Source organism: Salvia hispanica, chromosome 6 (assembly GCF_029641045.1).
Source record: "Salvia hispanica isolate PSC_SH4W2 chromosome 6, Shi_PSC_v1, whole genome shotgun sequence".
Taxonomy (NCBI): domain Eukaryota; kingdom Viridiplantae; phylum Streptophyta; class Magnoliopsida; order Lamiales; family Lamiaceae; genus Salvia; species Salvia hispanica.
Window position 1 is genome coordinate 18300617 of NC_142697.1, and position 26541 is coordinate 18327157.

General features: G+C 34.7%; 2 protein-coding genes, 1 non-coding gene and 2 pseudogenes across 4 annotated transcripts; all 5 read right to left on the reverse strand.

Annotated features, from left to right (window-relative positions):
* Positions 1-51: 51 nt before the first annotated feature.
* Positions 52-8674, reverse strand: LOC125207254 (protease Do-like 2, chloroplastic). The gene is made up of 21 exons (XM_089061922.1): positions 8441-8674; positions 7613-7792; positions 6977-7027; positions 6380-6453; positions 6196-6259; positions 6065-6109; positions 5626-5733; positions 5228-5305; positions 4789-4855; positions 4587-4645; positions 4287-4386; positions 3172-3251; positions 2807-2863; positions 2156-2259; positions 1800-1887; positions 1621-1706; positions 1496-1523; positions 1327-1398; positions 1125-1175; positions 994-1054; positions 52-583 (listed from the first exon to the last, which is right to left on the reverse strand). Exons 1-21 carry the CDS (start codon positions 8603-8605, stop codon positions 336-338), a joined length of 1866 nt encoding a protein of 621 aa, XP_088918048.1. The 5' UTR covers positions 8606-8674; the 3' UTR covers positions 52-335.
* A 535-nt stretch (positions 8675-9209) lies between these two features.
* On the reverse strand, positions 9210-9281 carry TRNAP-AGG (transfer RNA proline (anticodon AGG)). The gene has a single exon. It is a non-coding gene; the product is annotated as a tRNA-Pro (tRNA).
* Positions 9282-9833: 552 nt separating this feature from the next.
* LOC125203120 (U1 small nuclear ribonucleoprotein C-1-like) lies at positions 9834-11530 on the reverse strand (annotated as a pseudogene). The gene is made up of 5 exons (XR_016132586.1): positions 11376-11530; positions 11211-11253; positions 10789-10830; positions 10487-10691; positions 9834-10205 (listed from the first exon to the last, which is right to left on the reverse strand). The product of XR_016132586.1 is annotated as a U1 small nuclear ribonucleoprotein C-1-like (transcript).
* Positions 11531-15884: 4354 nt separating this feature from the next.
* LOC148923309 (fasciclin-like arabinogalactan protein 10 pseudogene) lies at positions 15885-16475 on the reverse strand (annotated as a pseudogene).
* Positions 16476-17701: 1226 nt separating this feature from the next.
* Positions 17702-20721, reverse strand: LOC125204460 (rho GTPase-activating protein 2-like). The gene is made up of 4 exons (XM_048103125.2): positions 20186-20721; positions 18915-19035; positions 18427-18777; positions 17702-18343 (listed from the first exon to the last, which is right to left on the reverse strand). The coding sequence occupies exons 1-4, from the start codon at positions 20470-20472 to the stop codon at positions 17867-17869; spliced, it is 1236 nt and encodes a 411-aa protein (XP_047959082.1). The 5' UTR covers positions 20473-20721; the 3' UTR covers positions 17702-17866.
* Positions 20722-26541: the final 5820 nt, after the last annotated feature.

The window sequence follows — 26541 nt, forward strand, 5'->3', positions numbered from 1 at the left end:
CTGAGATTCATGAATAAAGATAATATTAAGAATTGAGGAAAAATCACCATCGCCAAGCAAAAATCACTGTTTCAAAATTTGGGAAATCTTATTTGGTAGTACAGAACATAAGGAATTGAATACACTATTCTATTCAGCCAGAGCACAGATACAAATAGGATACAAATAAAAGAGGAAAAAACCTAATGTTCTAACAATTGGTTAGAGAATGTGACTATGGAGAACAATACCTACAATCTCCAAAAGAATAGTTTTCCATAATAATGAATCGAGGTAAAAACATGAATAATAACTCATATAAACTTGTAATGCAAGTGAACAGATTCTAAGAATGTTTATGCCCAAAGAAGGCCCTCGTACCCGAACTCTGAGCTTGAAATGGGACTGTCACCAAACTCCCGTTGATCTGCAGCTTCATTCTGTCCTACTGAGTCCAAATATGGTTCCATTAGATCAGGAGATCTTTGGGATGGAATTCCATAGGCTTTGAGGATGCTGGGAGAGGCCGCTTGAGCTGATTCACGCTCCAAAACAACCAAAAAGTTGTCTTCGAATTCAAAGACTAGATATTTGTCCTTGCAAGCTGATACAATTGAAATGCATGCCATAGTTATCATTCGTAGAACTATTCCGTTTCTAAGGAAATGAGCAAATGTCGATTGAGAGCTACTCTAACAATGTATCAACAGTTGATAAATCATACTCAACTTGATACTCAACCTTTCAACATTTTGACAATTATACCCTACACTTGAAATGTCACATGATACACTTGTGGAAATACATGCTCAAATACACTTGTGGGTCCCAAATGACAGCATGTCACTTGACATTTTAGGTATTGGGAAAAATAATTGTGAAAATATCCAAAAACTGAGTATCAGTTTATAATAATTTATTAAAAATTATGACTTTACTAGGAAATGTACAAAGGTGGGGACAAAATTGATGTGTTTCACAAGGAAATAAATCGCATGAGATGTTACAACTTACAGTCAACTAGATGAGCCAGGTGGTGAATATTTTTAATCCAAGTGCCATTTAACTTCAAGACCTGATTCAGATTTTATATCAGTAAACTGCAGAATGAGGGGAATTTTTAAATTTAGATGCATTTGACTTGCCTGCTCATTGCATATTTCTTCGTATCCAATGTTTTCTTCATTTGCAAACACCTGTGAATAGTACAAAATCACAGATGGGCCGACAATATTTTGTGAGCAGAATCACGATATTGAAAGAATACACTGTTGTAATTACTATTAAGCAGTCTACCAATCTGAAGGAGAAAATGTGTATTTTGAACTAATATAAACTCATATGTACCTGTGATAGAATCACAATCTGTTCTCCTTTGAACCTCGCCATAGAGTATCGTGCTTTAGCCAACAATTTCATCTGATCATAAAACGAAGCAGTCAACCACATAATTAAGCAAAAAATGCAAAATGATCTGGTGAAGGCCTACAAACAAAAAAAAAAGGGAAAAAATTACCCCGATGCTATCATCTTCACATTCTTCCCTTTAAAATAGGACCAAAACTGATCATGGTTAGTCTTGAACATCACCAAAAATAATAGGAGGATAACTGGAGTCAAATAAACATGTATATCACATACTCTATCAGTGGCTCTGAAAGGGATGTAAAGACTAAACCAGCTATGATTAAGTATGATGGCTGATCTCCTTCAATGTGGTATTGAACCTTCAGATAGTAAGGAAAAAGTTGATGACAGCGATTTAGATCATATTTTGTAAAGTAAACAGTTAATCCCCACAATAAAATCCTTCTAGTTACCAGGTGCACTCGTGGAATCAAAACAACTTGAACTTTCATAGATTGCCCTCCCCTGATAATGCCAAGTTCAGCTTCATCACCACTAAACCTGACATTAAAAATCAGTATCAGAGATATGGCCATCAGCTTGCATAAAACTCAAGGCACTCTAATGCAAACTCAGGGATGCATGCTCTTTTTTGAATTATAGTTGTTTTCATTACAACAGGATAAATTAGGTGAAAAACTAAACTTGAGGATTTAAAGGTGTTAATGCAGCCACAAGTCCATTGTACATTTGAGTGAATAGTGATCGATGCTGGACAGCAAAAATAAGAGAAAGAAAAGCAAAAATGAAACTGATAAGATATTATTACATTTGACTGATAAGATAGCGAAACGCAATGCGCTCAGTTGACCGGAAAGGTACTGTCCCTTCACAGCCAACACGGATATTACCAAAGCTCACAATGACATCACCCTGAAAAGGTAATCAGAGAAATAATGATTATGTGCTCTACAACAAACCCATCTTCTGATTGTTCCCAACTTGCAGATAACTAGAAATGGTGTGCACAATGTTAGGGAATCACCTGATCATGCAAATAATCAGTATCCATTAAACAAAAACCTGATCAGGAAAAGTTTAACTCTAAATTAAGAAAATGCTCCATAGATTTATTAACTTAAATCTTTTACCGTGAAAAACTAAATCTAATTGCAACAAATCAATTTCATGTAATGTAGCTTCACATTTTTTGTGCACAATAAGCATGGAAAAGGGTACATAATCCTGTCAAGAAGATGACATGTAAGTTTTTTTCCAGCTTACTGCATACTAGAATTTATCCATTTCTTGAAGATCACAATGCTCCAGTAGTAGCAAAGAAAAACTGTCCAATATTTTCTTCCAATTTTGGTAGCAATAATAGCCAAGGAATAAGGACACATGTGTGATTATCTAGGCTTGATACGAGTCCAAATTTAAATAATAAATAATTATATGAACCTATTAAATTATAGATTACCTCCTTCAAGACATGACTGGCAGGGGAAGTAGGCTCAACTTTCCTCACAAGTACACCCTGCGATGCAATGTAAGGTCAGACCTCAAAGTTAAAAGGAGTAAGGAGTCAATAAAAAAATGAGCCATTCATCTACCTATTAATGACTTGGCAATTAAAAACACCATGTCTAAAAATAACTTTCTTTCTCCAGAGCCCAAACCAGCCCCAATGTTTTACTACTAGGGGTGATATAAATGTGATAAGGAAAATTGTTTTCAAACAATGACCCACAGACTACAACATTTAAGCATATAATATCAGCATATAATGAGTGCTCCAAGGCACACAATTTGGATCTAACAAGAACATATAAGTTTGAGAGTAACCTCATTGGTTGGAACATTTAAGCACGCCCTCAGAGCTGGATTCTCCAATTTTTGCAATAGCACTCCAAGACAAGGGAAACCTGATTTTATGAAGATGTGATTACTAATATGCTTCCATCAGTATCATAAATTATATTCTTCAGGTTGTATTAATTGCTGTCTCTAACACAGATAGAGATCATATTACAAGAAGATGAAGTAAATATATCAGAACAATCAAATTATATTGCATGAAGAGAGCACATGAAACATCTCCACCATATCAATCTGCTAACTGAAAATCCCTAGTAACTAGCCAATTAAGTCATTAACTAACTCATCAGATTGCAAAAAGTTGTTATATATGTGGTCGTTTAAGGTCAATCACTACCGCACCCCTAACTAATTTTGAGTGAAATGCCTTGTCTTAAAAGGCAAACATATTATGGACCGCTGGAATGTATAAGAGCAAGCAATAAAGATATAACCATAAAAGCACATCATATATTCTATGGAAATTTACAAGAACGTCAACAAATAAGATTGAAAAGGCCCCAGAAAGGCTTTGGTATTTTAAGGAATTCCAAAAAAAGATGTTTGATATTTTAAGGAATTCCAAAAAGATGTTCACGGTCATCTTCCTGCTTCTGTCTCAATATCCATGCTTTAGGAAATATTATACTCCCTCCGTCCCATAAAAGTTGAGTCGTATTCCTTTTTAGTGCGTCCCAACAAAGTTGAGTCAGTTCCTTTTTTAACAAAAGACAAAACATCTAATCACTCTACTTTATTCCATCATTTACTTTACTCTCTTTTATCTTTCCTACTTTTTTCATCTCTCCTATTTATTCAATATAAATTCTTAATCTCCGTGCCCAAAAGTTTTGTCTAAACTTTTATGGGACGGAGGGAGTACCAGCTAAAGTACACAGCCCTTTCTCATTGAACTCCTCAACTCAATGAATAGTTGTCTAAGAGACTAGATTGTGTGACACACTATTTACTTCTAAGAGATCGCATGAATTTAAGCAACCATGTAGTACTAATAATTCTAAATTAAGTAATTACACATGCGGTAATTATTGGAATTAAATTTTGAACATCACAATCATTTCTTCAGAAGAAAGAAGCCTCACCAGTGTATTTCCCATTTTTTTGGTAGTCTTCAAGAAAATGGGACACGACTGTCGTTGGAATTACATATCCTATATTCTCAACATCATTAGATCTGTATACCTAGAGGAAAGATCCACTGAGAATATGATATTCATAAGAAAACAGCTGATGATGGCCCCAAAAAAAGAGCTGGCGTTGCAAATCAGGGCCAGGAGAATAGCTTAAGGAAATATGCAAGAAGTCACAAGGCATCGTGACTTTGTAAAAGAGGAGCAGCATATAACATTTAACCTCTATGCTCATGTAACAAAAAAACCTACCTGGAAGGCGACTCCGATGCATTCTCCTTGGTCATTGAATGCAGGCCCACCACTATTACCTATAAATGATTAGAAAAAAGATTCAGAAGTACAGCATACAAATCAATATAACTAGATATATGCATCTCGAGACGTTAGCAATAGAAACAAAGAGTTCATCACTCATCTACATATACAAGCTGACCATTGCCTAGTTACTCACCAGGATTTATAGCTGCATCAATTTGAATACCAAGTAACTCTGAAGACCCATGAGCATATGATGTCACCTGAGATTTATGGCAAGATTGGCACATACATATGAGACAGTAAACTGAAGTACCAAACTGCGAAGCTGTATTACAGCTACACTATTTAGGACAGCCACTACAGTGACAGTAAATATCGTGTGCGGCTATTCAAACAAATAGATTGGTTGCATGAGTTATATAGTTTCACATTGGACAGATCAAAAGTAAGGAAATACCAATATAGATACAACAAGTTAATCTTTTCAAAAACTATATTGGTAGTCAACAAGGGAAGGAAACCTTTGCTTAAAAGGTTCAATCCTCAAACAGAACAATGACTAGCACATTATACAATACTTGCAGTTGCCATAACTACAAAGTCAAATGTTACACAGATATTTTTGAACAAACCTCAATTCTTGATATCACACCTTTAGACACAGATATCGTTTCTCCTCCAAGTGGATATCCGACAACAGTGACAGCATCCTTAAAAATCGACCAGAAAAAAGAGAAAATACATAGAGATAAGTGAGAAATAGGTCTCCAAGTCCAACTGTATACAAGTGAATAGATGCTATCAATTTTTAAAAAAATGTAACTTTCTTCTGCCTCTTTGTGAGCCAGATCCTCATGAAGGAAAGGAATTATTGTTCTAAAATAAGTCCTTTCACTTGCAGTTGCTGGCACGGAACATCAGACTATGGCTACCCGCTAAGTTTGATACTCAAATATGAATACAAATTATAAAAAAAACAAGCCCAAAGGACATCAAGCTGAAAGTTATGAAAAAGATAAATCAAGCGAACCTGTAGATTAGGCAAGTTTCCAAGCTGAATTGGCTCAGCCCCTTCCCAGAATTCCTTGCTTTCAACAGAAAGCAGAGCTAAGTCACATTCAACTCCTCTTGCTAGAACCTATAATAATAACTTGCTTCAGGGTAAGCTCCCATGAAAGATTCAGAATAAATCTATATCATTAGCATGGGAACAGGGTGATGTGAGAGGAGCTTGTGTGTTTGCTCAAAACTAGTCTTTTGAGAACAATATAAAGGTCATATGCCTTTTGGTTGGCAAAGGTGGTTTTAAATAACATTTGTGCCTTTCAGCCATTATAGAAAAGACATGTAACTGAGGTTCATTACTCTTAGGAAATAATAGAGTATTGTGAGGGCCAAATGACATTCCATGTAACAAAAAAAACAAAGGGCATAGTGGTAGACAAACATTCAAACTTAAAGATAGCTACCTTTGCAACATATTTTGTGTCATCTCCTCTTCTTTTCACTTTCACCTGCAATCGCAAAATAACACAAGAAATAACTAACAATTATTTGCACATGATGCCACTATTGCAGTGGAAAGATTTTCAGTGATTACCTGTGTATCATGTTCCACGCAGTGAGCATTTGTCAAAATCTTCCCTTCCCCAATCATAAAAGCACTGTCCACAAGTAATTTTTAAGAGGGGGGAAAGAACATTGAACCTTGACACATAATTAATATTAAACTGTAATGTTCCTGCAAAGGAAAAAAAATATGTAGGCCATACACTTGTAGATACCTTCCAGTACTTGCATACTGTCTTTGCTTCTGCCATGGTAGGGAATAGTCTGGTGCAGTATGGGTGCAGTAAACCTAAAAGAAGAACAGAATTAGCAATAGCTCAAAACATATTATTAGACCTAGCAAGAAATTTAGACAAGTATTTAATCATGACATTTCTGGAAATTGCAATTATTGTTGAGATAGACATTGGCAAATGATGATTAGCAAAAGGAAAATGATACTTACAGTCTTACCATTGATCATTTTACATGTAATTTGGATAACTCAGTGTTTACACAAATAATTATCTCATGTGACATTCAAGAGTAATACACACGGTGAATAGAAATTCAGAATTAAATCATTGTAACCCATAATTGGTGAATAAAAGTGTTATCATGGGAGATCTCAGGATCAGCCCACTTTTAACCATGTTCTTAAAAGTTCTTTGAAATGCAATGCAATGTATAAATATGTGCATATGAAGCTATTGTTCAAACCTTGATTGACTCTTCTGCAAGACAAAACAAAGAATTTAATTTTATAATAGCAAGCAAATCCTAGAAGTCACAAACCGTTCTTACTAAGACAGGAGAAAATACAAGATATTTACCTTGACAACAGCATTGAGGAAAGCAGCACCTTGAAGGTTTCCTGTCTCTACCTGGGACAGATAATTAGTTAAGCTAAGTAAAAAAATGCAATGATACAAACAGCTGCAGCAGAAAAAAATGAACAAGGTTCTAATTCAGAAATATAACATGAAACCAAGGGTATATAGTTTCCATTTATTACATGATATCATAAATAGAACGTAAATGAAATAATTGGCAGAGTATATTAAAAATATTAACGTATAATGACAGATTTAAGATAAACCGTAGGTTCAATTTTGTACATACCACATAATAATATGACTAAAAATACAAATGACTATGTATTCATTGGTTTTTATGTATATCTGAATAAAAAATGTAATTACGCATTATTATGAACTTCATCATAGAGTATCAATTATGCAAGGGCTTAAAGAAAAAGGAAAATGAATACTGGATATGTTTCTTGCAATCCATTTCCACCAAAATTATGAAAAGTGTCGCCAGATTTCATCTCTCCAATTCAGAATTTTAACCAGCTGCCTGAAAAATTATTCCTTGTATAATGGAATCTATACGTCCGATGATTCAAAACAGCAACTTTTGATAAAAACATGCCTACAGCCAATAGATTCACTTGGGGTTCCATTTACCTGTTTTTCTACTGAGTCAACCACATTGCCCTTCTTTCCTTTCTTCTTCTGTATGCCAAATGACGCAAGGGATGAAGGCTGGGTTCTTCCTGTTGTAGCCTTGGTACTTCTTCCTCCAGCATTTGAATGAGGATATTCATCACTTTGACTTTGTTGAAATTTCAGTAACTTAGCTTCATCCTGAGTTCAAGAGACCGATGTGTAGATGCTACATTGGCATTAATATCCTCTTTTTTAAGGTTAGGGGGATAGATTGTGCTAAGTTTTGCCTCTTTCAAAGAAATGTATGTAATAGTAGGACATGTAATGCAAAAACCTCACACATTTGCTTTACGAATAACCTCTACAAGAACGAAGATGGATGATTGCTTGGTCTAATCCAGTGTTTCTAGAGTAATGTTATCTATAACAACTTAACAGGCAGCTTATATCGGGGATAGGATACACCTCTTCAAGCATAAAAGAGTGTTCCACGTAATTCTTTCTTCCATGTCGTTGGAAATTCATGAGTCTTACCTACTTACTTGCTCTTTAAAAGCAATACTACTACCCATTCGAATATTAGAACACATTGAATAAAAATTAAACATCCCAATTCCTCAGCCCCCCCCCCCCCAAATAATTTAATCTTTCGCTATCACAATTCAATTAACTTCATAAATTAACACTTAATTACATTAATAAGAAATACTTGTAATTCAAAAACTATATATGCTGAGCTAAATAAATCATAATTCAAGTTACCTGACTCCCGTAAATTTGTTTCATAAATAGTACTACTACAATTACTAACTAGGAAGAAATAGAGCAAATGAAACATGGCATTACCTCGGGGCCGGATTTAGGCAGTAATTTGGTGGTTTTCCCTCTAATAGGATAATGATTCGGATGGTGAGATGATTTGAAAACGATAAATGAATGAGGTGCAGAGCGGCGTGAGTTAGATGTTAAGGAGAGGGCAGAAAGCCAGCAGCTTGCAGCTGCGAGTGACATTGAGAGAAGAAGGGAGAAAAGAGAGAGAGATGGTCTCCTTATCCTGGTTTCAAGTTTATTGGGTAACGTATTAAATTATCTCTGTTTTTTTAATGATATTTTAGTTGATGAGAGAATAAAATATTTAATTTAAAAATATGCTATTTTATGTCAAATATCTTGAAAATTAAAATAAATGGCTTTAAATACAGCATATTCTAAAAAGAGAGGTTTTGCAGTTGAAAATGCGGGAAAACTGTGGTGATTAAAAATAAATAAATTGAAGTAGAAAACTTAATGCTCAATTTCTCATAGCAATGGTCGAATGGAGATTGGAGACGACGGTGCGCCCTTCTATACCAATGACCCATCTAATTATTTTAGAGTTCTTGTTGGATCAAGCAATATATGCAAAGGTGAATCGAATGTGTAAAAATGATTTCTTCACATCAATTTTCAATGCTTCTACTCTACCGAATTAAAATCCATCGTAAATAGGTTTTCATGATATATGTCATTCTTCAACCTAATAAGAGTAGTAGTACAAAAGTTTTAATCCAAATTAAATCAGAAAATATATATAGGGACTAGAAATAATATTGGTTAAAAAAGGGTATCACGTATTGGGGCATTCCGAGAATTGAACTCGGGACCTCTCGCACCCTAAGCGAGAATCATACCACTAGACCAAATGCCCATTCGATATTAACGTTTTGCATTAAATAAACAAGTTATACCAGAGTGAATATTATCAAAACGATAGTAATAGTATTATGTTTTTAACAATCTCCAATCATTATCAAATTCAAGCCTCATAAGGGATCAACCTGAAAGGAAAATTGAAAAAGTAAGAAAAAAGGGAGTGACCATTTTCATTTTTCAGAAATACTTCGAATTTCTTTCCATCTTTACTGATTGAGTTGGCATCACTGATTTTCTAATATCTTTAAATTTGTTCCTTTTCTTTTGGGGTTGGGAAGAAGTTCAGTACAATCGAACTCGAATTCTCTCGTATTAATACTATTAGTTCCACCATGTCATAATTCAGAGATTCCAAATGAATGGTACTCAAGCAAAACTATTGCAGAGGCAAGTGTAAAGTGTTAGTACTTCTCAATTTTTTTATATGTTGCGGAGTATTGCATGGCATTAGTATTAGTTAATTGTCCAACTGTCCAAGACCCAACAATTTTTCATACTAGTATATTTTTTTATCAATGCTCCTAAATAGTACATTTGAAGGCCAAGCTTCTCGGAAACAGAACACAGCCTTTCTTCTACAAATCAAAAATTCTTTGTACAAATTCTCATCAGCATGACAACATCTTAACATAAAAAAATTACCAAAGAAGAATACAGAACAAACACAGGACTACTGATTAGCCTCAATCCGGAGCGCTAGGCGCAGAACCATCACTGCCTCCACTGGTAGGTAATGACGACATGTTACCTTGATATGGCGGAGGAGGAAACATTGGTGGGGCACCGCTTGTGGGGATTCCACCACTTCCAGGAACCATTGGATGAGGAGGAGCTGTCACGGGTCTTTGGAGCCCGTTCATTTGACCAGGAACAGGCGCACCAGGTGGAGGCAGCATGTGTGGTGGCATTGGTGCGTATCCTGTTGGCAGTTGAACATGAAAAGTTAGACTACATTTCACGCTAACTATCATACCACACAGCACAGAGGGTTTCTGTCGTTCATTAGTTAACTTGGGACTGTCAAGTCACACATATGCATGCATATGAACTAACCCCACAGCATTGATGATCCAAAACGGTTTCCCGGAACTGGTGTATTAACTCAAACATTCATGAATCGGGATGCAAGCAAGTTATTATGCAACAAAGGATAATGAGAAAGAAATAAAATGGTAGCATCCTGAGAGAAATGCAGCATACCAGGAGGTAAAGGCATTGGTCTTGGCAACACCGGAGGTCTAAAAGGGAACTGCCCCGGAAGTGGCGTAGGCAGAACTGGAAGACCGGGCCTTGGATAAGGAGCAACGGGAGGCCTGAATGCCCCAAGATGCTCCTTCACTTTTTGGTCTATCAAACTTTGATTCAGTTGTGCTTCGTACTGTTGATAATAGCTACGTACATTTGCCTGCTCCAGTCAGAATATAGAACCATATGTCCGTCATATAACATAAAATTGCTGAACGCAAAATAAAAAGTAAGCGAGGGATGGGGGCAGATTATACCTTGTGCTTGTATCCTGAATTATGTTGTTTCCTAACAGAAGGCTGCAATGACAGCCAACAATTTCAAAATCAGAATTCGCAAAATAAATCAAGCATCATCATAGCAGCGCTACCACGAATAAGAGATACTGTCACTCAATAACCCTGATTATAAATATTTACTCCTATAGTAGAAGAAATGAAAAGAGCCACTGTTTTTCTCAAAAAATTCAAATCCCGAGCAAAGAAACATCAAAAGTAATCGAACAACCATACATTTCTACATTGGTCAAGTACCAATTCCAAACATTTTCAATTTCAGCTCAAGAATTCAAAAAACATCACTGAAACCTAATGCACCTCAACTAATAAACAATAAGACAAACGAAAATTCACAAGCCAGAAAATAGTGGGATTAAAAAAAAGTTACAAGAGAAACTTACGGAATCGTGCGTGAGATAAGTGTCGCAGTAATCGCAGTAGTATCTGAAGAAGGAGAAGAAGACAATGGGGGAAAGATCAAACTTAATCCAGACGAAGAAGAACGAACATCTTAGCACTAATAAAATCAATGGTCGTTAAATTAAAGAAAGAAACAAAAACAATACCTCGGCATCTCGGAATTGGAGCTGAGCGAAATCGGAATTCGCGAAGCTTCCGATCAAAATTTGAGCTCGTCACTGAGTAAGTAGTAGAACCCTAGATGAGAGAGAGAGTGAGAACTGAGAAGCGCTTTCACTGTTAAATTTCAAGCTTAATTTCATAGACGGTCAAGATTTCCAGCGCTTTTATTGTTTAGAATTAATCAGGAAACAACTTTTTCTATAAATATTTATAATAATTGAATGAGTATGTTATTTAATATTATTAATAATGCTATAACATTATGATTGATTTTTATTTCGTGAAAACAAATTGACATCACTTCGTATATATAGCTAATTACCATAATTGTGGTATTATCAGTAAGATGAAGTTTGGTAATATTAATAAAAATTATATTATTCCAAACAAATCACATTCTTTTCATATTATTATATACTACAAATTTATATAAATTTGGTACATGTGATAGAGATTGACCTTACCTTTGTTGAAGCATGCAACATCAATTAAAATTGATGTCATTTATGGGGGAATATTCTTCCTTAAAATTTTCTAATAAAACATGTAAAGCATTTTTTTGAAGTTTAATTATCATAGGGGAATAATAACCCTTCTAGTGTACACTCGTGCTATAAACGGATCATTAATTTATTTTTATATTTGTTCAAATTTTAAAAAATTAATGATCATCTACATTACATTTACATATCTGCACAATAGTTTATGTAAAAATATTGCATAAGTTTTTCTATTTCTTATAATTTTATAATGAAATTGGCTGATAAACTAAAAAAATGATTATTAGTGCAAGAAAGAGATAAAACAATTTGGAGGAAATTGTTAGTTAAATTTGGTTAAATTACCTTCAGTTTTACTCCTTCCGTCCCACATTTGTAGTAAGTAGTACTACTAACATTTAGTTATGGCACGGGTTTTAAGGAATTTGTGGAGTGTGTAATTAATGAAGTGAGAGGTGGAGTGTGTAATAAATGAAATGAGACGGTGGAGTGAGATGATGGAGTGTGTAATAAATGAAGTGAGTTGATTGAAGGTGGGTCCCTCTTTGACTTTTTGGTTTTTTATTTTTGTTTTGATTTATTTTAATATAGATAATGACATTTGGGTGTAATTTTAGTGAATATTGGGGTAAAATTTTATGTGCAAATAAATTCTAAATGTTACTCCAAATGTGAGACGGACTTTTATGGCAAAATATTACTATAAATCTGGGACGGAGGGAGTAATTACTAATGATTCTTACCGATTTGATTCCTACTCATTGGGGATACAAAACAATTCCCTTCAATTTTAATTTCTACAAATTCCTATTGATTTCCACATTAATTTCGACTAATTCCTCGGCTCAACATTAAAAAAATACCTACTATGAATTACATTGCTAAAATATTAAATATAATATATTTACGGATTGTAGTCAAAATGTTTTATGTAAAAATATTGTATAAGTTCTTCTATTTCTTACCGATTTTGATTCCTACTCATAGATTTTATTTAGTTGAATGTTATAAATTCAAAGTTCCAGTTAAGACCTGCTAAATAAATTCTAGCAGTAGTATGTTTTGTAGACTCAGACTTATCGGAACAAAATCCCTTTTTTATTTATTTTTAAATCATTTTATTTTCCTCTTTCTTCTATTTAGAGTGCTTTTGAGCACAATTTATCCTAGTATGCTATTGGTATTAGACTTGAAGATATTGATATCGACATGGATTTCCCACTTTCTATGTTCTCCCTTGAAGGCTATCTAGTTTCTTATTCTCCATATCTTCTACTGCTATCATCTACTATTTCCATTAGCTTTTGTTGGTAACTGCTTCGTTCTTGTCTTTCTTTTCTTTTCTCGGTTCTCCACTTCTGTTATCCATCAAATCTGCTAAAAATGAGCAAAAAATAGAGACAATTTATATCTTGAAATAAAGAATATATATGTGAAAACTACCCAGTGAAAATTAGACCGTGAAAACAATATAAAAAGTAAAACTCACTTTTTCACAAACCTTTATTTTTGGTATTATCAGTAGATACTTGTTATTTCCTCATTTTCTCATCTCAATCTCCCATTCTTATTTCCTCCTTTTTCCTTTGTGCAGTGTGGTTTTACAGATATATGCAAGAAGAGTGAAGATATATTAAGAATAGAATGAACTACAAAAATGGTCTCTGGATTATGGGTTTATCTCGCCCATAGTCTCTGGACTTTAAAAATATCGCCAGTAGTCCCTGGACTAAGGGTTTATCTCGAAATTGGTCCTTTTGGCTTTTTTTGATACGAAAATACCCTTTGATATTATTTTGGGGGATTTGGGCAATTTGGTCTTTTTACAGTTTTAACATTTTAAATCTGATATTATTTTAGTTATGTACTAACTTTGATATTATTTCAAAATTATCATTCTTCTTTCATTTTGTTATCCTTCACTGAATTTTTTTTTATTTCAATATTAGATTTAATTTTATAAAATTAAATTTAATATTTAGATTTTTAAATATCAATAAATTTTTTAATGAAAACTATTAATTCATGGACACTATAAATATTGATTAAAGCTATTAATTTTTGTTATTTAATATAATATTCAATTGAATTGAAGAAGTACAGAAAAATAATATTAATCATGATGGAAAAATAAGAGTTATTCTATTTAGCCTCCGTTCGGTTGTTATAATTGCTTGTGATTAAATATTATGAAGTTGACTAAAAATTTGATCCTACTTAAAATTTTTATATAGGAGTATTTTTGTTAAAATTTTCTAGTAAATTTTGATTGTTTTCAAATTAATAAAAAAAAATTATATTAGTCTTACATTAGATGCATATTTATTTCAGAATAAATTGTGTTATATAATCTATTTATGATTAAAGCTATTTAAATATTGATTAAAACTAAGGCGTTGTCATACCTTATTGATTACATAGTACTATACACTATCAAATATTGATTATAACTATTAATTTTTGCTATTTAATAATTTTTATAATTAAAAAAATTTATTGATATTTAAAAAATAAAATTTAAAATTTTGTAAAATTAAATCTAATATTGAAATTAAAAAAACAAATTCAGTGAAGGATAACAAAATGGAAGAAGAATGATAATTTTGAAATAATATCAAAGTTAGTACATAACTAAAATAATATCAGATTTAAAATGTTAAAAGTGTAAAAAGACCAAATTGCCCAAACCCCCCAAAATAATATCAAAGGGTATTTTCGTACAAAAAAAAGTCAAAAGGACCAATTTCGAGATAAACCCTTAGTCCAGGGACTACTGGCGATATTTTTAAAGTCCAGGGACTATAGGCGAGATAAACCCATAGTCCAGGGACCATCTGTGTAGTTCACTCTTAAGAATAATTCATCATTTTTTATTTTTATGCAGTACCATATATGTAATTGTTAGGGTCATAAACAAATACAATAGCAAAAAAACTAAAAACCAAAAATAAAAAGGTACAAGAAAGAGTAAAGAAGTGCAAAATATAAAATGCTCAGTACTTATATTAAAGATTTTATTAGAGGGAGAATAAAATTTACTGAAATAAAAATGTAACAGTAAGATCGTACTTATATTAAAGATTTTATTAGAGGGAGAATAAAATTTACTGAAATAAAAATGTAACAGTAAGATCGCATAGAGAGAAGTACTAACCCGAGGAAAATGAATGTTTGTTGTTGGAACTGTTATATATAGGGCAACTTGTAGTTAAGTTTTGGGCCTTTTGGCTTTTAAAATTCAAATTTCAAAGTGAGATATGGCTCTTGAAACCTTGTTAAACGTTGTTGCTTTTGGCACTCCCTATACATGACTCCCTCCGTATCAAGATAAGTGACTTGTATTCTTATTTTGGGTGTTTCACTATAAATGACCTATTTCTATTTTTAGCAAAAAGTCATCTCTCTTACTTTATTTTTCACCTACTTTATTTTCTTTTCTCTCCTCTACTTTTTTCTCTCTCATACTTTACTCTCTCCACTTTAACTTATTTAAATACCATTCCTTAAATTCCGTGCCAAAAAAAAGTAGGTCACTTATCTTTGGTTAGGGTGATTGATTGATATTAAAGTCAGCTTTTGTGGGTAAAGAATGACCCAAGAATCTTTTGATTTAGCATGTTATAGAAGTTCTTTAAAAGCTAATTGTATTGACCGTTGGTTTTAAAACATTTTTGTTGCTTCTTGCTGAATTCTTTAAATAAAAAATTTTAAATGACAATAGAGTGAAGAATTGCAAGATGGCGTGAAATAGAGTAAATGCCAAAATTGATCCTGATCATTTTACCTTTTTGGTCCTAAACATTATTTTTTGGATTTTCTGGTCCTAAACAATATATGAAAATTTGATCATTTTGGTCCTAGACTAACTGTTCCGTTAAAAAACTAACGGTCAACGGGCTTAATCCTGATTTTGACCAAATTAGACTTTTAATTCTGATTTTTTACTCCCTAATTAATTTAATAATTATTTTAGTAAATTTTCATTTACAGTTATTAATAAGGCGACGGCGCGGCGGCAGGCTTCGGAGCAGACGCAGGGGTAGGAGCCTCTGCCGGAGAAGGAGATTGAGATGTCTCCGGCGCCGGTCCAGGCGTCGGAGAAGGAGCTTTCCCGAAGAGCTCGACGAGGAAGAGCAAAACTGTCGACGGTGAAAATGCAGAGAGGAGTGGAATCAATGACAGTGGAAGCAATCCTGGAATCGTCGACTTCGGTGACGAGACTGACCGAATCGCCGGCGGTTTTCACGTCGAGGTCGTATTTCCCGGCGCCGTTGGTGGCGAGCGTGGAGATCCTCCCTTTGGTCTGCTTGAGAGTTCCGACGGGGCTGTACGCGGCGAACGCGTGGTACTGGAGGAGAGAAACGACCTCCGCATTGGTGAGCTTGCTCAGATCCGGCCCGTCCGCCGCCTTAAACGCCTCATCGTTGGGGCAAAAACGGTCAAACCCTTCCCCGCGGCGGAGGCGTAAACTTTGACAACTCCGGTTGAAACAATGAGAGAGACGAACGTCTTGCAGCCTGCCTTGTCTACGAGCGCGGTGATGTTGACGTCGGGGGGAGGGGGAGAGGACGGATTGTATTCCATTTTGTTTTTTTTTTAAATTATTTATTTAATTCTAATTTTAAAATAATATTTAAATAAATAATTAGGGAATAATTAGTGACTTAAAATTATAATTCTCGGTTAAATTTGGTCAAAATCGGATTAAATCCGTTGACCGTTAAGTTTTTAACAGAACTATTGACGGAGGACCAAAATGATCAAATTCTCATATATGCAGGACCAAAAAATCCAAAAGATAAAATTTATGACCAAAAAGGTAAAATTGTCATATGTTCAAAACCAATTTTAGCCTTTACTCCGTAAAATATTACTGAACCAATTAACCATGTCATGTTTGCTCACAAATTCCCTCTCTCTTTAATTTGAAAATTGGCTCCATTCCTTGAAACTTCCCCCCTAAAAAACCTTGCTTTTAAGGTAGTAGATTAGTCTATTTGTCAAATACGGAGTAAATATAGAGAATAACAAAATACTCCTATACTATTAAGCTAAATTATGTTAAATAGAAAAAACACCTTCAATGTTCACTAGAAAGGTAAATAAGTCTATATCAGTTAATATTATGTGTGATTAAATTGCGGCCTGTAATAAAATACTTTAATGGCATGAATTAATCCTTACAAAATTCGAAGTAAGTGATCTATTGCATAACACTCCTTTTCATCCATGAAAATAAGTCTTTTTTAAAAGATATTGATTTTAATGCACAATAAAAGAAAGTAAAAAAGAAAACAATGACTGAGCAAGAAATGAAAAGAGAATATTTGGTGAGAAAATTTCTATAAATAAAAATGAGACTAGTTTTAGTAAAGCGATTAAAATTGACTATTTTTAATAGATAGAGATAATACTAAAAGGGAGTACTACTACACAATATAAATAGTTATACCACGTTCTTAATAATCATTGTTCTCATTTTTTTCATTCAAGATGAAAATTGATTTAATACTAACAATCAATGTATATTTTGATATGGGTGAACTATTTCTATGGTATGGCAAGAAAATAGAATTAGTGTTTATATTAATGAGATGAATGGAGTATTAATTGCCATATTATGTAAGCCACCCTCTCTTGGGTAGCCTCGTGCAGATGAATGTTGGCCTAATGGGAAAACAAAACCAACATATCAACTGATTCTTAGCATTCATAAAGTTTAATTGCTCAACTAATGTTTAGTACTCCTTATAAAGGTAGTTTAGAAGATCCTACACCTAAATTGGGTGAAAATGATAGATTGTAAATAATGGCAACTAACGAGTTAGCTCTCCTTTGTTTCAAAGTTGAATATCTAAGAAGTTAGAATCCAACACAAACAACCAATGTCTGAAACTATACAATCTTACTAGGAAGAGACTTTCTTCACTGATGTTACAAACAACCCACACCCTAAGTTGATGAGATGCACCGCCTCACTTCAGGTGAAACATCGGCTTCTCAGCTTTTGATCTCGATCTTGAGCATTCTTCATCACTCGTGCTAGTGCTAGAACTCCCTATTCGGCTCCCAGAAAATGAGACACCTGAATCAGCCTGCAAGGCTGAACCATATATGGGGCTTGACTGATCTCTGCACAGAATCCTTTCAAGCTGTTTGCGGAAGCCATCTTTAGCACCATCATGCTCGCCTAGCTGTCTCGAGAAGCAGTACTCAATGTCACTCAATGAATCAGACTCGTATTCATATTCATCATCAGAGGCTAGATCTGCAGAGTACCACTCATTTTGATCATTAAGATTCTTGTGTTTTCTCCCATGAGAGGAACGAGGAGGGATGGGCGCATCTCCTGTAGCTGCCTCTGCACGCTCTCGTACTCTTCTGTCAATCAATGTCCTCAGCAAGTTGGTTACTTGCACAGCATGCATCAGAGCTGTCAATGGGTCAGGCATCTACCAAGAGAAAACTTGTTATGATTCTTGAAATGCCAAATCAGTTAAAAAGTGTGGATTTTTTCATGATTAAATCAATTCACCTTTGTCATGTTAGGAGCAAAGACCATGGCAATGTTTCTTACACTCATCTTGTTAGAATCCTCATTCTCAGCGACGTCTGCCATGAGATCAACGGCCCATCTCAGGAGACAGCTCTCAGTCGGCCTAAGCTGATCAACTAGTTCGACACAATCATCTTCTGCTTGACACTGCAAGACCTGCTGAGGTGAGAGGCCATCAAGGACACCGGATGGAAGCTCCCGGAACCATGCCTTGATCAGGCTTGCCAAACAATGGACATCAATTTCATCGGGCACAATGCCCTTGTTGAGGTGCTCTCTCACATGCCCCTCTTTGCTGTTATCTGGATTTATCCGGAATATCCCTTCTGCCTGTTGCGAGATTTAATCATTTAAGCAAAAATTATATGAGAGGGCCTTGAATTAGTGCATCCAAAGTGGTGTAGTGAAGCAGTAGTACTCAATATGTCCATATGTTTGTATACAAAGAAATTTGAAATGTGGATTACCTTTAGACCACCTAGTGCATATAACTTCTCCTGCATCAGCAGCAGAATAGTCGGGACACTGTTGCGTCTCGCGTCATAAGACCATTTCATTGATTCAGCCGAAACACCACACACGCTAATACTGCAACATCAAGTAGATTATAGAGGTTATAACAGCAAACATGTGATAAAATCTTGTACACATGAAATGGGAGACCATATCTATCTGTCAACATCCATAAATGATAGTAGTACGTGAAGCCTAAGAGCAACTCCAAGGGAAGAAGGTAAATGAAAAGGGTATATCATGCTTATACCTTCTCAAAAAGTGCAATATTACCTTTCTAAAAAGCAATCAACTCCAAGGATAAAAGGTATATAGAAAGGTATATCATTTAAAAAAAATAAAATAATAGTACAAGATGCATTAAAAAACATAAAGTGTAATACCTTCTCAAATACCTACCCCCTTGGAGAATGATATTTTATGAAAAGAAGGTAAATATGGTGGTTATATGATTTTACCTCTCCATTGATGGAGAGGTAAAGATACCTCTTCAAAATGGGAAAAGGTATAATACCTTCTCAAACCCTTGGAGAATGATTTTTCATGAATGAAAGGTAAATATAGTAGTTATATGACTATACCCCTTCATTTACCTCTCCCCTTGGAGATGCTCTAATTGAATATCATAAACTATATATGAACACCCATAAATGCTTGAAATAACTCTCCATGTGACCAAGAGCAGGTTTTAACTCAAATTTGACTGACTTTATTTATTTCAATACTGAAAAATCAGTTTTTCAGGTCTAGGTAGATGCTCGAAAATCCCAATGTGCAAGAGCAGATTTTGCACAAATCCATATATTCCATTTGAGAAATCCTGAAGCATCAACTGATTATAAATCAGATCTAAAGTATGGTGCAAACAAAACCAGAGAAAATAAGGAAGACACTTCACTTTCAATGAACTCCCTAAACTTTAGTTGAAACAAAGTTACAGCAACAAAAAACAGTCTAAAATTCCAGCAAGAAAAGCATCCCTTTTACCTTTAGGATTAGTTTCTTTTCAATTCTGTAACATTTACATTCACTACGTGCAAAATTCCAGCAAGAAAAAGCAAAAAAACTTTCCTATTTTAGAAATCCAAGAACAAGGGCTAAAAAAGGACAGCAGTTAAACTTTAGACCAACTCTGATTTGTTACCCCTTTACCAATAAAGATTAGATTTTTTCAACTTCTTTAACATATACTCCTAGTACAAATATAACGAGAAAGAGATACTACCTTGCACTAGGAGCTTTACATGGAATCTCGACCTCAAACTCAAGAGGCAGCCCCAAAAAGCCATTGAATCTATCGAAAGTTACATGAGTTATGTGCTTGACGTTGGTGGGCCACCCGATTTCCATGTCATGGGCGGCTGAGACGGCCTCTTTTTCATCGACGGCGCACATGGATTTTCTCAAAGCAGCTAAAATGGAGGGCAAGTAACACAGCTGCTGCTTCTTCTTCTCAGCCGCACCGGATTTTGAGCTCCTCCCCCTTCCACACCCACCACCCCTTCTCACCATCTTCTCTCTCTTGCTGTCACTGAGTTGCAAATTGCATTCAAGAAAGTGGGCTTTGGAGATTGAGCTTTATTAAAACGGCATAAATTTCAAATTTTGAGACCACCACTCTGGAAAAATCGCTTTCGGCAAGTATTTATGTTTTGGAAAAGCTCCCTTAAAAAGGGATATTGCATTAAACGAGATTTTCTTTTAAAAATAGTACTCTCAACCTATGTAATCCTAGTGATTACTCCACAATTTTTATGGAATTACTATCATTAAAATAGAGTAACATTCAAGAAAATAAACATAAAAAAATACTCAATCACTTCAAAATTTATTTGAACTTAACTTTTCAAACTTAGTAAACAAAATAGAAAAGATGAATTTGTAACAAATGGAAAGATTGACACATCATTAAAATATTTTAAAACGATGGAGCCTTATCAATAATAAGTTTAAAGTTTGCGATTCAATTGTTAACTATATGTCTATATCTATACTAAAATAGGGACTTGCATTGCATTATTATTTATTTATAGATATTAATAGTAGAAAAGTTCAGACAGATGCAACTGTTGAGCTATCTTTGTCATGGTGAGGTAGTTTGGTCACCTGATTTCGTTATGATTATTACACAATTTGTTGAATTTAACTTTCTGGTTTCTTTATGGTGTCTTACTGTTGACTTTCTACATTTTAGAGAGGGTTTTAGTTGACAATTTCATGTCAATTCTGAATTTTGGAGCACAAATGTTACTATTAAACTATGAAAATAACAAATTGGGACACATTATGTTAATTCAATTAGCATGAAAATGTAACTACTATCAGTTGACTATTACTCGAAACTAAACATTGCTTGATTGGTGCCTAAACTCTTGAAAATAAAATTTTGGAATGCACACGTAAGTTTTAAACAACTTTTGCATATTAAAATAATAATAAAACTATAGTCACAATCACACAAGATTTTTTAAAAGATATACATAAATTCATAATTTGATCAGCTCAAATATTATGTAATTGTTCTATTTTAATCATTTATCCATAGTTTAAACTAACATTTTAAATTTTACTTTACAATTTTTTTAAAACACAACCCAAGATAAACTGGACAATTTAGACTCCCCATACTCCATAGAGTTGACATTGAGCCCAAAAATCCCGTCCCGAAAAAATAAAGTCCATTATATGCCTAATTTAATTTATTTGGATAAATGTGTACAGTACATAATAACAATAACAATCAAAATTTCTATTTATTTTTGGCCAATCCGGGAATTATGGCGGAAGGGGGGCATATTGGGTGTGGTATTTTTTGTTAGTGAATCAAATAATGGAGTATCAAGAACACCTTGCAAAGTTGACTTTCTTTATCAAATTTGTTGAAGAGAAAAATCATATTTAAGGCACATATAAGTTTCCTAATGGTAGGTTAAGTATATTCATAAGGAAGTTTGACTTCTTTAGGACGAAAAGTTAATAAAGTACCACAAGCCGTAACTCACACATGAATACAAAGAATGACTTTAAGATATACACAAAAATATTAACTTAGGCATCATTGATTTATTTGAATTATATTCGAAGCAAATTAAAACCTAAATGCTTTGAATGTACTTTTTTATTATTTAAGTTAGATAACATGAATCTTTTGACACTATAAGCGGGTAACAATTTTATAATGATATAGTGCTTTGTATTGGGTAGCTCAATACTCAATAGTAAGAGACATTGCAAATTGGCAACTTTGTAATGATATAATAGGTCCTCGTGAAATCATACGCTCATACTTTAAGCGAGTTTACTTAATACTACAAAATAAATTAGATTTACAATCATTCCATACATTACGAATCATAGAACTCTAAACTTTAGTTTCGTAATGAATAGGTTTAAAGTGAATCGAATTTTTATATCTAAACGGGATGAAATGTGGTTCATTAGTTAAGAATGTGCATAGCTCATTCAGTTTAAAGTTTAAACAAAGTTTTCATCACACTACAATCCTGCTTGACTAGAGATAATTAATGATAGTGAGAGGAGGGAATAACTTCAAGATCCCACACATGAACAGAGACATGCATGTAAGGAATGATGCTCTTGTTGATTCACTAGATGTGAGTGAGGTATTGATCAAAGAATCTCCGAGAAGGAGTCCTCTAAAACCTTCTCGCCGCGCCGACCACCGTCTCCAAAAACTTCGACGGTCCAATATTCTTCCTTCGTCGCGGGAAACAAGAAGACAGAAAGTTGGAGAAGTTGGTTTCGAATGAAAGAAACGAGAGAAACAAAGATAGATAAGGATTCTTATTATTGATTATTGAATTCAGATAACAAGATTCCTAAATATATTAACTAAGGACCCTAGGTTGGTCCGACTCTCTTTTGCATACTGGGAATGAACCAACGAAGAAAACCAGACATGAAGCTTATAAGTAGGCTCGATTCTCTAATCCTATTACATTGGATAACTGACTAAATTACTAAATACATAACTAACGACCTACATAGTCGAGGAAGCATGATGGTGGACGTCTTGTGCGTTGAGGCCTGTTTGGTGCTGGTTTAACAGGTCTGGTGTGTATCAGATCATGAGTTTGCTAGAGTTTGTGTTTGGGGGGGAGGAGAATGACGACACCAATTAGGGTTTGTGGGTGAGGGAGCTTGACGGGGTTTGTGGAGAGGGTAAAAAGAGAAGTTGGAGAAATGAGGTGGTCGTGGAACCGGTCACCCAAATTTTTCCTTTTTTTTAACAAATTTAGTAATGACATTGAGTGTAATTATTGTATAAGGGAGGGACAATTTTTTTTCCTAAAATGGAAAGGATGAAAGTGGACAACATTTCGTGGAGGGACCAAAATTACTAAAGTGGACAATATTTTGTGGACAAAGGGAGTGTCATTTTTCATTGCACTTTCACGGCTACGAAAACACTGCACCATTTAACATATTACAACATTTTACTATTTTTCATTGTACCAATTACCAACTAACTACTCTTCAACTCTAGCAAAAACACTTAACGATTTGTTGACAACAAAATCAAGAATCACACACAGTGAAATTCCACTAAAAAAATATAGCTGAGTTCCTGAGCAAGTAAAAGGGATAGAAATAGATGAAATTTGGGGATAATAGTGGGAAACAAGCAGATTTTGTTCAGGGATACATTATAGGAGTTTGGAATCAGACATGGAGTTAAATATTGGGTAACGAGATCAAGCTAGAAGATACCTTAACGATTGTTTCCAATCTACACATGCTTGTTGACAACCTCTAGGATGGTTGCTACTAGCCATATTAGCACGGGGCTAATAGCTGCTAATTGCATACATTCTTAGTGTCAATCTTGGAAATTGCAAGGAGCTGGTGCCACTTTTGATCCTTTTATGATTCAGAAAAATGAAAATTATAAAAATGTCTCCATAGACTGGTTTCTTACTTTCCTCGATGCAGTGTCTAATTCTTTTGATTCTTGGTATATCATTCCATTATCATTTTTCAGTGATAATATTGGATTATTGCTATGTTGCCAAGGGTGAGGTGTGTTAAAGCCCCAAGCACGAGAATAGAAACACATGAATCTTACCTTGCTATCGACTATTTCTACTACTTTTTGTTCATCCATATGGTCCCAAAGGCCATGTGATGCAAATATAAAAAATTTATTATCCCTTTCCATTATCTTCGCGCGTGTCCATGGTATTTGAGAAATAGGCGGGAAAAGAAGATGATCATCGGCAAAGCCGGACATTTATTAAATTTGCACGTTTTCAAGAAGGCATCTCCTATACTTCAATACATATGACCATTTTACCCTAGGTATATCAAATGTAAAGCAGTAATGCCTAAATCAAATTAAATTCTCACCCGAATGCACACGATATATTCATTCGTATCCATTATCTACGTGTTGTGTTTAAAAATCTTGGTCCCCAACCGTTACACTTATGTTGCGGTTTATAGATTAAGGAATGACTTGGATGCATTTTTTTGGGAATCGGGATGATATATATTAATATTTTAAATATTGTTAGATTATATATTTGATTGATTTATAAGATATATCAAAAAAATTATTAAAGTAATTAACTATTAAAGTCTTTTATTAGTTAAATGTTGGAGTTCATATACAGTTAGGAATTGCATTAATATTAATACATGGATTAATTAGAGTGTTATTTTTTTATATTCATATGAAATTAATTATATCTTCTTTATTAAATAGTAGTGCACGAAGTATCCAATGGTGTTATTTTTTAAATCCAATTGGTGTCTTGGAATTATAAGAGAAATAAGAACTAGTAATATTATAGTGCCATTTGGCCCAAAAGATAGTTATATATGCGTGTGTGTTTTCAACGAGATATAAAACAAAAATAAGATCTTCTAGAAGTTGGAGAGAAACAAAAAGGTTGTAAAGATGAGATGATAGGTTTGTGTTAAAATGACGACCCCTCTTAAAGTGACACTGTGGCATCACTTATACAGCAATATTATAAACACTACATAGCAATAGATTGTTGTATATCGTGTTAGATATTGCTGGCCGAGAAAAATTGATATATAGTGTACAACATATTGCTGGCCATCTTTTTAAGTTTTTTTTTTGTCATGTGGCAGCTTATTATTCGTCCACGTGTACAAATGATTGGCTAGGAATGGTGGTATGTTGTTATTTTAAGAGGTGGTGGCACCCTAACACTCCCTCGAGATGATATTCTACAAATATAAAGATAGATATATATGAATAGATTTTAATAAATTTAGTAGGAGTAGTAAGCAAAGAAAATTATAGAAAATGGGATATCCCTGTAAATATATCCAAGCCTTTCATTTTAGGGGGGGCTTCGGCACTAAGAGTATCCACAATAGGGCGGACGTCCCGACGGACAAGCACAAGGACATCACAAAAACACCCGCTGCCACGTCATAAGGATATCTCACTGCACTGTCACATCATAAAGACATCCCACCTCACAATAGTGGAAAAACACTAGGACATCCCAAAAAAACAAATTTAGAAATACGGAATTAAAATTTCAAATATGGGCGAAGAAAATGCAATCATGATTTCATTAAATAAAAAAAAAATTAAAAGTACAATTCAACAAAAAAAATCGATTTCCACAAATTACATTATAAATATCAATGTGCACTCCTTCGCGCTCACAACTCTTCAATTAGGTTCTGTCAAGGTCGATATGAGCTTCTTGTTGGCGCATGTCGGCGAATGCACGGACCCGATCGGCGTCCCCATGAGGTATACTCATTCGTACATTGGCGGTGGCCACGCCATGGCTTGGACCGACAGCATCAGCATCTTCATTGGCCCAATTAGTCAGTCTGGACCTTCTTGTTCAACGATCATGTTACGCATGATAATACACGTGTACATGACATCAGCAATGCAGTCGTCATACCAAAAACGTGTTGGACCCTTCACCACCGCTCATCGAGCCTGGAGTACACCAAATGCCCGCTCCACATCCTAGCACGTTGACTCTTATCGTTGCGAAAATTTGATCTTCTTTGGATCTATTGGGCAGCTGACCGTCTTCATAAAGACGTGCCACCTAGAGTATATCTCATCCGCCAAATAATAGCCCATATCGTGCTGGTTGCCGTTGGCAACGAAACAGATGGTCGGACCACCGCCCATGCATTGCTTGTTGAAAATGAGCGACGACTGGAGGACGTTGACGTCGTTGTTCGACTCGGCTACCCCAAAATACGCATGCCAAATCCACAGTCGGTAGTCAGCTACGGTTTCGAGGATCATCGTGCGATTTTTGCCTTTGAAGCCGGTCGTGTACATCTCTTTCCAGGCGGTGGGGCAGTTCTCCCACTCCCAATGCGTACAATCTATGTTGTCCAACATCCTGAGAAACCCATGCACCGACCTATGCATAGCCATTAGATCATGGCAGTCTTCGGGAGTAGGCTTACGAAGATACCTCTCCCTGACGCCCTGAAAAAAATACTTGAGACATTCGCGGGCAGTCATCTCGCCGATGTGGAGGTACTCGTCGAACATTTTGGTTGCGCCTACGTAGGCCAACTGCCTGATTGCGGGTGCACTTC